The following is an 11,399-nucleotide window of genomic DNA, read 5'->3' on the forward strand; positions in this document are numbered from 1 at the left end:
CTATTACCCAGTAGATGCGGATCGGCTACCCGCAGCATGCAGAATCCTGCTTCGGACCGGAAGTTTATCTATCCATCCGAGTATGCCCCGGGTCCGTTACCGAATCTAGGGCCTAACTTGGCAGAAACCCGCTCCCGACGGTTCGGTTCTCGTAACACGAACAGGGGGTAATGGGAAGCGTGAACTGTGGATAGATCCTCGGTCCGCGCTCCCATAAGAAAACACGTAGCTGCGGGTTTCCCTGTCTTGTGGATGCGAACTATCAAGCCATGTTACTATAGAATGCGTTTTGATTTACCTATTCGCCGACGTAGTTGTGACGTTATCAGCCTAGCAGTGCCAATAATAGCATAATTCCTGCTTGACAACTGGGTTGATCGGATGGTGAAAGGGATCTTATCATTTCAATATATATGAAACCGTCGTATGAGCCATCTATTCTACGAATAGACATATGTGATCATATATTGTTACCGTTATCGGTCTCTAGCCATCAAATTAACATTAGCATCCTGCGATCAGGGCTCTCTTATCCCAAGCTTCAAGTCACCATGGCTCTGTTCTCCTGATCAAGTTTAATATTCTATTGGACTGGGTCGAAATGGGTGCAACCTCGTAACATGCTACTTACCGTCATAAATTGTTTCCGTTGACGTCGGGAGTCTTTCAGCCTACACCTCACTATATCTCATGCTTTTCATCTCTACAATTAATTTGCTGTGGAATGTCACACCTCTTGATTAAAGGATTCAACGGTGTCTGGGCCATGAGACAAGAGATAATACATCCAAGAAGTCTCTTATCCGATCATGGCGCTGATCATCCTGTCAAGCTTCCCATCAGCAATTGGTTACGAAGGATGATGGTGAAATAAAGGGTAGACAAGTCAGGGGCGCTCTTGGGACGGACCCAGCAGATATGGCGACATAGAGCACCTGATAACTTTGTTAACATTACCCACGAAATTTATATTTTACTCTAGGATATCATTGACATTCTTCAGCAAATTGCTTGTTTGGATCTGTGCTTTCGTTTGATTCCCATCAAGGCAATCTCCACACATCGATGGATGTACGTCAGGAGAAATCAAGCACATGTCGCAACTAAAGAAAATAGCCCTGGAGCAGACTGACGGGGCGACTTGAGAATGAGGGAGATATGGGTTTGGGATTTATTCACCGATCGTTTCAATATCTGTGCCATGGACGAATTATTAAAAGCGATTCGCATTAGTTGCATAGTATGCTAACCTGCCGATGGAGCTAATCACGTAAACCCATTGTCAGGGCCTGAACACTGGGGAAAAGAAAGCGGAGGTGAATCAAAGCAACCTCGGACTCAGCCACCAGCCGTGCAAGCCCATATAACCCCCCTTCCGTAGAAAATGATGTTCCGTGAATCGTCCCTTACCACCACCAGACAAACGTAAGTGGCATGTTCTTAGTTCAACCATCCTCCGAAACAAAGGAACCTTGACGCCACTTCCGAACCCACCTGCGCCATTTGCAATATGGTCATAACTCCTAGGAAATCGAAATGGTCTTGACCTACATCCGTGACCTGGTTAGGAGTTGTACAACCGCCACCATAACATCCCCAAAGCAGGCACAGTAAGTTAAATTGATGCCCGTAACTTCATAGACCAGGTAATAATTACAGGACAGGTGCAGTCGATACCATGAAGGTGAATGCGGCAGCACCTCCGAGAGCGACGCAGGCCGCTGCCTGGGCAAAGCGGCGTCTCTTTGATGGTTGGAGATAGTCTGGCCGTTTGGTAACAGCGACAGGCTCCGCCTGCATCCCACTTTGTGGTGGAATAACCTGGAAAGCCGAGTCTTCATTAGACACATCTGTACATGCGGTCGAATTTCCCAGTTGCTTGTTTGTGGGCTGGGCGTCATGTGTGTCGCTCAAATGGATGCTAGCGTCGCTTATGTTACCATTTACTCCTGGTACGACGGGCTCATCACTGAAAGCGTCGTCAAAGGATCGCTTCAAGTTAGGTTCCTCCGAGGCCTGGCGGGGTACCGAGAGCGTGAATGGCGAAGCTGTCGTGGCTGGCATAGGCAGTGCGTCACGAAGCATTTCGAGTCGGTTCGCCTCTTCCACAAGGAGATCTTTAATTCCAACGCGTCTGGGTTGCTGGCTAGTGCGGTTCTCGGTCGCCATCTTGCTTAACTGGAATGTGTATGCACTAGTCATGTCGAGTTCTGGACTCTGGGGTCGTTCGGAGCGTGAATTGGGAAGATCCTCAGTTCGAGGATTGTTGATGAATCTTTCCCCGGAGAATGACCATACGGGGCATGAGAGCTCCGGCTTAAGCCATACAGGTTCTTGCATCTGTGTATCGTCGGGATTGGTATTGGGGAAAGTCTTGGAACCTAGGGTAGGGACCTCCTTCTCCGTGTGGTTTGCTCGGAACTCATCAACAAAGGCCTGCGCAGGATGAGGAAAGGACGAATGCGAAACCTGGTCTACCTCCACACCACTAACTTGATGATTGACGTCTTCGCCTAGAGTCTCTCTCATATGCGAAATAGGTGGCGGGGGGAGATGGTCCACGAGGCTCGTACGATTACTCTCTCTAGCCGCGAAAAACTCGTACTTGCCCGACTTCTCACCAAGAGCCTTGGCTCTAGAATCGTTAGGAGTGCGGTCAACCATGGGGTGACTCTTGAACATCGCAGCATCCGACGGACTTGGTTCCCGGGGATGAGTAACCGGTGTCTCTTGCTGTGTAGGAGCAGCAAACAAGAACGGTGTGACAAAAGACTGCTTATCATCGGAGGGTTTGGTCGGAATATCCGCGGTAGCCGTTGCTACCGCAGTTAGTGGATGCTCAAGCAAGCCAGGCACCGGAGAGCTGGCATTCGACGCAGAGTCTGCTGAACCCTCACCCGACGATGAAGTACCGTCGTCCGAGTACGGCAAATCATCAACGCCTAAAAAGGGACATGGTTGTCAGTCTCTTGAGAATATTGTGTATAACATATTGTCAACTGAGCACTTACTATCATCGTCCTCCCAAATAGTGAATCTCTCATTATTGCCGTCATTATGCCTAGAAGACACAGACTCGTCTTCCCAGCCATAGCGATAGGAGACAGAACTTGAAGAACTATCATCCTCGTCCTGGTCCTCGTCTGTTTCTTCACTCGCAGCATCCGACCTATCAAGAGAATATCTAGTGATAGCCGAATCATTCTCGGAGTCTGTCAATCGGATATCATCACTATTCATTTCCTCGTCGTCTTGATCATGGTAGGGTAGATGACAATGGTTTTGATCAGAGAACTGATCCGGTACGTTATCAAGAACCGCTGGTTTGGGGGAATGGGATGTGGCCGTTGGCAAGTCGGGCACATAGCCATTGATCCTAAAGCTACTAGCTCCAGGGGGAACGACAGCAGGGATGAACGGACCAGCTGTCGAAGAAAAGGCAGAAGAATGACGGTTTTCTACTACATTCATCTCATGGTCCGAATGCTCCTCGGGCTCCGAGGTTAGGTCGATAACATCAGAGTTGAGATTGTTGTGAGCTGTGTGGTCGTCAGCCTCGTCAGTGTCATCTCGAGTTAAGTCGATTGATAGACCACGTTGACTATCGTCCTTTCGCGTTGGTGGCATAGCTGTCTCAATGACACTATCATCGTCGTCCTCATCATCATCTTCAATATCATCCGGAATGGTGAATACTCGATTAGTGGACTGGCTAACACTTGGGATGACCCGAAATTGCCTGCAGCGATGAGTTAATTAGTGAGCATTCGGCAGCTACAAATGAGACCCTGAACTTACGGCACTATGCGTGCGTCCATATAGAATTCGAGCAAGCATGGAGGGAAAGTCGTTGCGGCTCTAAAGATGTCGGTACCAAACCGAAGCAAGTCGCCGTCCGATAGTCTGACTAGGCTATGCTGTTCCAGCCTTAACTCCTTCCCAGTTCCGTCCTTAGGAGTATGGAAGGTCCCGTGAAGAGATCCGATGTCTTGAATGAACACGCCCTATTCTTTCAGTTAGAATACAAATCATGAGGATAAGTGCCCAACTACCAGTTTGTCCGGTAAGCTTACCTTTGGTGTACCACCATAATCGAAAAGAAGTTCAGCATGCTGTCGGGACATGACTGGGCTATCAAACCAAGCATTGTTCTTCGCGGCAACGAAGCCCTTAGCTGGGACTTTAGACGCTCGACCGATTCGGATAGAGGGTCTCTGGCGGTCGAGGATAAATTCACGCTTGAATTCGGAATCTTGCAGGCCAACGGGTCGTAAGATCAACGTGATAGCAACAGCTAGATTAGACACATATTAGTCGGATGCAAACAAGACAGGCGGAGAATAAACAATCCTCACCTTCGTCCTCTTCAGGACTTGAGTTGTTGATGGTCGCCATTTCGTCCGGTTCTAGAAGCCGGCGGAAGAACAATAGTTGGTGGTTGCCGAGCCTTGAGTGCCGAATGAACGCCTCGAGACTATCGGATGGTTCCCAGTTATATGGCAGGATAAATCGGAAACATAGGGTATGCGAATTTAATGGAAAATGAATGACTCGGTGATATTGAACGAGTTCCCCAGATCGCCGACGTCGTTGAGGTTGGAAGATGAGAGAGTGAGGAGTGGGAAAGATGGGAGTGACGAGGAGGTAGGAGGGGGAAGGCAGTTTCGGTGGAGCTGCCCAGGTTCCAAGGTTGGTTATGTGTGTCAGAGAAGCTAAGAACCTGAGAACGTGCGATTGCGTTTAGTACATATAAGAGGTACATAACAGTTGAGAGCATGGACGGTCCGTGGTACCTACCTGTACTGATTGGCGTGTCTCCCACCTTAAGAATACATCAAACGTATCGACGTTAATGGGCAGGTGCGTTACGATTGGCGGGGCAGTCGTTAGAGCGCCAACCTTGTGGTAAGCGGGCAGCGGACAACGTAAGTTTAAGAGAAGGAGTTGCGGTGAATTGTATAAATTGAAAATGTCACCTAGCCTTGCTGAGAATATGCCTCAGATATCCAACCGCAGTCTATCGCAGTTCGTGGTATCTTTGGGAAGCATGAAACCTCGGGCTTACATCTGGAGATGATGTAGATGAGAAGACGAATACATCAATCCCACTAGTACCCAGATGACCCAGATAATGTGGATTAGGCAGAAGAGGAGCTAGGATCGCCAGCGACTTAGGCAAGCACCGTACTTGGATGTACATAGGTAGGAAGCTGGGGGCCCTTAGAGTTAGGGCGGGGCTGTGACTGCCTGATAGCCCGATACCTTGATAAGGACCTTATCAATAGCAAGGCACCCTGTAACGGTATCCACTCGACCTAATGCATCCCATTTAACCATTTTAGGTACTATATGGTAAGGCTGAGAGCCTTCACATCGCTTGTAGCTTTGAGGATACAAAAAAATAGTTCATTGGATAGCTCTCAAAGAAACATGGATATTATATATTGCATGGAGAGGATAAACATATATATTTACTATATCTAAAATCGTAGGCGTCGTCTGTTAATTTCCCGGATGACTCAAAGGCATTTGCTTATATTAGTACGTACGATGGAGAGTTCAGCTAGTGGGGTCCATAATAGTTGAAAGTCGATATTAGGTGGATGGTGGGGTTGACCTAAGACATCACGATTCTTTAGCTGCATTAACTCCTATGGACTTATCCAATTTATTTTCAATAGCAACAGTAGAGTTACGGGATCTTTTATTTCAAGATGAAGTTTGTCAAACACACATGCCTAGATACCATAGAATGTGAACATATTATCATCATAATTACTAGGTAAACAAACATTGCCTTAGAGGGAATTGCGATTCATGGTCATGCTAGCCCTGGAGAGTATTGAAGGAGTTCTTGCATCCATGGATAGTGTCATCGTAGAATACCTACTGAAACTGTGCGAAGCATAATTAGGTCAGTAATGGCAGTTCAATTTCAGCAATATCAATAAGATCCATGGATGGTATCAATAATGCTACCTGGTACCTCTAGGGCTATTTCTTGCTCTGGAAGAAGGTTGGTGGCGGTACATAAAACTGGGGAACATTAAAGCCCCGCGCTTGTTCATATGACGAGTTGAGTTACCAGATGACGCGCGCCTTCCTACCTATTTTCCCTTTACACAAAGTTCCTGCGTCTAATTAGATAGGAAACGAGAATCCCTTTCGCCCTTTCCCATTCCCATAAAACCTATATCCGATTGCTCCGATTTTTCCCCTTCTCAAGAAACTCGAGTGCACCTGCAAATCTTTATTTCACCGCTGATTTTCCCAGTTAGCAAGATACAAAACTTCATTCGATTTTTTTTTTACCAACTTTATTGTTCTTGGAACAGCACAACGTTTTTGACAAGAGCTAACGTACCCGTCACAAAGACGGTTTTCAAGAGCCTATAAATCCATACATCAGTTTTTAATCCATCCCCATGGAATTCATGTCGCAAACAGCCCAATCATTTCACTGTTCGCATACTAGAGGATTCAAGACTTGATACTTCTGCCCTAACGCATCTATCGGCGATCGATACAACCCAATACCACCCACTGCTTTAGCAAAAGATTCTAGACTTTCGGCTCACCAAAATGCACGACCTGCGAAAGAAGATCTTTGAGAGCGGCAAGACCGTCTCTAGAAAAGCACGCTCGCGACAGCCGTCTGCGCAACAGTCACCCGCTGGCTCACGCCCTGGATCGCGTGCTACTAGTCGACACGCATCCGACGAAGAAGACTCCAGCGAATATGAATACACCGACAGTCTAGCTAGTTCTCTCGTAATATCGGAAGAGGGCGACGAAGAAGAGGGATCAGCACCGCCATCAGCGTCAGAGGTTCTGCACAACCACATTGTAGACTTACTAGACCAGAAGCGCGACAGCGGCCAGGACCGAGCAGATAAGTTGACAGCCTATACGGAGCTGATTCGGCATCATCCCAGTGCTGAGGAAGTTGATGCGCAAATGGACGAACTTATTCCCATGCTGCTTAAGAGTGTACGTGGCCGTCGAACTCCCCAAGGAGTAATGTGGTCTTTGAAGGCTTTAATGATGACTATCCTCTCATCTGGGGCGGAGAGCATTCACAGTCGCGTGTACCCAACTCTTAAGACCCTCTGTGAGAACTCGGACTACGACGACGACGATAACGAGCAGATCAAAGTGGCAGCTATCCGAGCCATGGGAGTCTCGACACTGTGTGGCGGAGGCTCTGTGACCGCTGCGGAGGAATTTTTGGAGTTTCTCATCGAGATCATCCAGAGCGATGGACACGTGATCGAGGCTGGTGACAATGGACCAGTGGTTACTGCGGCACTGAATGCTTGGGGATTTGTCGCGAGCGGTCTTGACGATCTTGAAGAACAGAGCACAGAAGCGCTAGAAGCTTTTATGGAACAGCTTGATAGCAGCGATGTCGACGTTCAGGTAGCTGCCGGATCTAACATCGCCTTGCTTCTAGAAAGTGCTCGCGAGTATGAGGAAGAGACCGGAGAGACTTGGAATATGCGTTATGATCAGGATGCGCTTCTTCATCGCATGCACGCGCTCACCAGAGAGTCTTCGAAGTCAATTTCCAAGAAAGACAAACGACAGCTTCACAGCAATTTCAACAGCATTGTAACCTCTCTTGAGCATGGAAAAGGCCCAGGATATTCGACTGCACGACGTTTTGCCAGCAATCCCCACACCGGTGGCAACAAGGCAGACTTCAATGGCGACTACCAAGAATACGGCTACCGACAGAAGCTCCGAATTCAGAATATCAGCATCGTCATCGACACCTGGTCTCTATCGGCTCGCGTTGGAATGCTCAAGTCCATCCTTGGCGGTGGTCTTGCCAGCCATTACTTGAACAATCCCGTTGTGAGAGACCTGCTTAGCGGCGCAAAGACCGAGTACGTCTCAGCACCGCAGAATCTAAAGCCCAACAAGTACGAACGCAAGAACCGCCTAAGAGGATTCTCAGATTGAGTATTTTAAGACACCAGGTTACTACACCACCTCGTGCGGACCGAAGACGGCCTCATAAACGGCGTTCTCTGGCCACCTCTGAGATACAGGGTTATGCTGATACCCGTTCATCCCTGCTGGTTAACTAGGATTGGTTTTACACATCATGACCAGCATCATTGCACTGTTTGCCTAGGTAGTCTCGGAGTAGATTGTGAATTAATATTTTGCTCTCATTTTGCAGTGTCTTAGTTTCCTGGTTTCTTGTTACATGGTTCCCAACCCGGAATACCTAAATGGGGGATATTAATAATACCTATCAACGTAGAGTTAGGTAACATGTATGCGGCTACCCGCTTCCTGTGACACCCTCCTAGGGATAGGTGATATGACAGAATAAATTATACCTACCTAGGTATATTAAGTAGTATCCATGGGAGTATAATGATACCTAGAATTGATCCTTCGATCATGTACAAGAAGTGTAGAGAATTTTTTTTCCCTGCACAATTCTAGGTATCCCCAAAATCACAGCAATTGCCCATACGGATTGGAATTCATATTGGCTTTAGGTTATTGGTTTCTTGCATGTCGGGATGGAAGACTACATATTCATCTCAAGATAGATTCTCGGTAGAAGAACTGGGGATGTATCACGATCTTAATTGTAAAAATGGTAGAGTGCGATTGTACCTATGGTATTTAGTATCATATGGATGCTCGCCATCTGCAAGCACTTTACTTATATGGAGCGACGGCGTTGGGGAACGTGGTTTTGAATCAGACTGTTGAAGTCCGAAGGATATGCCTTAATCACGAAGCAATCCGAGAGGTTGCCAACTTCCCATGATACGGCGCCACTAGAATCCTAAGCCCCGATGTAAAAGAGCGAGACACGCATTCATTTGCCACTCTTGCCGCATGTGTGCCTTTGAAGAGGCATTGTCGGACCGTAGAATCTGCAGTTGGACGAATACTAGGTAATCGCTGGACAGTAAGTGGCTGTGGCGACGTTGGGGTCATTTTATTAGTCTAGGCTGTTGTATCTAGCTAGATTGAATTTACACGCAACGTCTCTTTCTCTCCGTTACTGATCCGCTAGGAATTTGAGAATCTAATATCCCGCCGGGATGGCGACTGGATAGACGCAGGGCAAAGTCCTGTAGGCTTTAATGTATTATGCATAGTTGTATGCCCTGCTAAGTCGTATTACATGGTGATTTGACGCAGATCGGGTGGCAGCGTGATTGTGCATCGGGGGCCGTGATTAGCATGAAAATTGAACCTCTACGGTGCGCCTATGGACGGAGCGGTTGCCGGTGCGACTCTAGGAGGTATAGGACTATCTAATCACATTTGTTTCCGGTTTAGTATCTCAACGTGGGATTGGCGAGGGGCGAAAAGAAGTCGGTGAGCGTAGAGGCTCCCGTAGGCCCGTGGCAACCACGATATGATCATCACCCCATATGGGGGGTGGAAAATCAAGATGGATGATGAATTGGTTGAAGAGCATGTTTGGCAGCTTGTAGAACCGATTCGTCCGCTGGTTACTGCCCAGACGGTTTGACTGGGTCGACTCATCGCTGATCGGTCTAGCGGATTCAGCTAGTCAAGCTAGAGTAATCCCACTGTCCCATCATACCTAGTAGTAGACTTGCCGAGGCGTTAGGTCAAGGATCAAGCTCTGATCCCAAACGGGATGCGGATCCAGTTAAGTCGCTGGAGCGCACATCATCATCGTGCCGTCGCAGACTAGATATCGGCACCTAGCCAGCCCGGCCAAAGACGCAAGCAGGCAGAGCCACAAGAGAGCCACTTTGCGGAACTAATATCTACTAGTAGTTCCGTCGAATTACGGTGTCTGGGTCAACTGAAAGTAAAAAATAAGGAAGGGAAATTGGCAAATTGGGCAGCAAACAGAACCAGGCCGTTGGTAAACAATCAATCTCCCTGCCAACCACCCCTTAAAATGATATAGTGACGAGATCAATTGATTCTGAAAAACGAATAGGCTACTTCAATTGAGAATACATTATGATAAGTATGGATTTGGCTGTCGGTCTTGGGGTGAATTGAATTGGATCTTAATGAATAAATAGATGAAAAGTTGGAAGTACAAGTAATAATCATGCTAGAAATAATTGTGAAAGGCGACGAATTGAATATCGCTTGCATATGCGCATTTATTCAAGGTACAGAGCCTTATTACTTCGTAGAAACCTTCCATTTAAGGTTCGTTTAAGAGGGAAGCAGCATATTACTACGTAGCTGCGTAGGAACCTCTCAAGGCAACCCCGACCTCCTTGTCATTGCAGCCGGTCCGTCCCTGTCAGCTAGACTTCTAAAGTTCTGTCAGGGTTCCATTCTGTAACCTGATTGGCCCAGATCTTTAAGCAAAGCCAACGCATCAAACTCCCACACACCACTTGACCCCAGCAAGTTTCCCAGGTTGCCAAGGCAGAAAGTCCCCCTCGCAGCTCCAGTCTCTTACCTTACCAGCTTTTTTTCTAGACAATATTAACAAAGCCTCATAAGCCTATTATCGTTTATTCTTCTTCCCCTCCACCCCCACGACTCGTACTTCCTCTACCGCCATATCGAGGAGGGAGCCTCGAGGCTTTGCGCTTGGCCTCAGGACTGTCCTGCGGCTCCAGAATTCCCCGTATAATATCAGTACGTGGGCATATTTCGTATTGGACGAGACGAGTTTCACACGCATCGTCCTGCAAGCAAGAGAGTGGGATCTTACACCCAACCCACTCGACTCGCCCACCCGAGTGGGCAAGGAACATAGGGAAAGTGAGAAAAACAGGAAAAGAAAGGGTACATCGGGGAGTTCGCATCATCGACTTGAGCGTTCTTGCGTCGTGAGATCTTTTTTGCATTTTCTTATAGCTTGTAAGTGTGTATGGCTTCTCAAATCCCCTTATGAGTCTGTAAATGGGTGATCGTTCGATTCAGCTCCCAATATGTTTTACTGCCTTTTTCCCCTCTAAATTTTTCAATTTCTGTGGACGTGCTCTATTCGTATAAGTGCGGGCGGGCCTGGGTTGTGTTGCCGCCCCGGCGCAAATGAGGGGGCTGGGATATGAAGAAAAGTAGAGCTTCAGCTCTGCGCAGCTTTCCCTCACAATTCTCCTCGTTCTACCAACAACAACCATCGACGGAAAAAAAAAGTCATTTCCTCAATTCCTCTTATTTTCATTTTCATTATTTCGGTGTTCCGGTATTCATTCATGACATTCGTATTATTCCCTACAACACCATTAGTTAATTGTCCTCATCGTCGTCTCCGACCTCACATGACCTGCGTCGTCGTGTAGACTGCTTTTTGTTGTTTTGGTTGTTCTGGACACCGATTCACTCTAACACCGTACCCAGTTTTCGCATCCCCTACACATCTTTACATGTGTGATTAATCGACACCTGCGCAAACTTATCCGGCCTTATTTGTC

At 47.5% G+C, this 11,399-nt stretch overlaps 3 protein-coding genes across 3 annotated transcripts; 1 reads left to right on the top strand and 2 right to left on the bottom strand.

Moving 5' to 3' along the window:
• Positions 1-1,263: 1,263 nt before the first annotated feature.
• On the bottom strand, positions 1,264-4,667 carry F4807DRAFT_300534 (uncharacterized protein). The gene is made up of 5 exons (XM_047994928.1): positions 4,356-4,667; positions 4,074-4,294; positions 3,799-4,004; positions 3,012-3,739; positions 1,264-2,942 (listed from the first exon to the last, which is right to left on the bottom strand). Exons 1-5 carry the CDS (start codon positions 4,393-4,395, stop codon positions 1,654-1,656), a joined length of 2,484 nt encoding a protein of 827 aa, XP_047849447.1. The 5' UTR covers positions 4,396-4,667; the 3' UTR covers positions 1,264-1,653.
• F4807DRAFT_300553 (uncharacterized protein) lies at positions 4,404-4,897 on the bottom strand. The gene has a single exon (XM_047994929.1). The coding sequence runs from the start codon at positions 4,775-4,777 to the stop codon at positions 4,493-4,495; it is 285 nt and encodes a 94-aa protein (XP_047849448.1). The 5' UTR covers positions 4,778-4,897; the 3' UTR covers positions 4,404-4,492.
• A 1,039-nt stretch (positions 4,898-5,936) lies between these two features.
• F4807DRAFT_445057 (interferon-related developmental regulator-domain-containing protein) lies at positions 5,937-8,305 on the top strand. The gene has a single exon (XM_047999699.1). The coding sequence runs from the start codon at positions 6,583-6,585 to the stop codon at positions 7,963-7,965; it is 1,383 nt and encodes a 460-aa protein (XP_047849449.1). The 5' UTR covers positions 5,937-6,582; the 3' UTR covers positions 7,966-8,305.
• Positions 8,306-11,399: the final 3,094 nt, after the last annotated feature.

The sequence above is a fragment of the Annulohypoxylon truncatum genome (genome assembly GCF_022578515.1).
Source record: "Annulohypoxylon truncatum strain CBS 140777 unplaced genomic scaffold F4807scaffold_49, whole genome shotgun sequence".
NCBI lineage: Eukaryota > Fungi > Ascomycota > Sordariomycetes > Xylariales > Hypoxylaceae > Annulohypoxylon > Annulohypoxylon truncatum.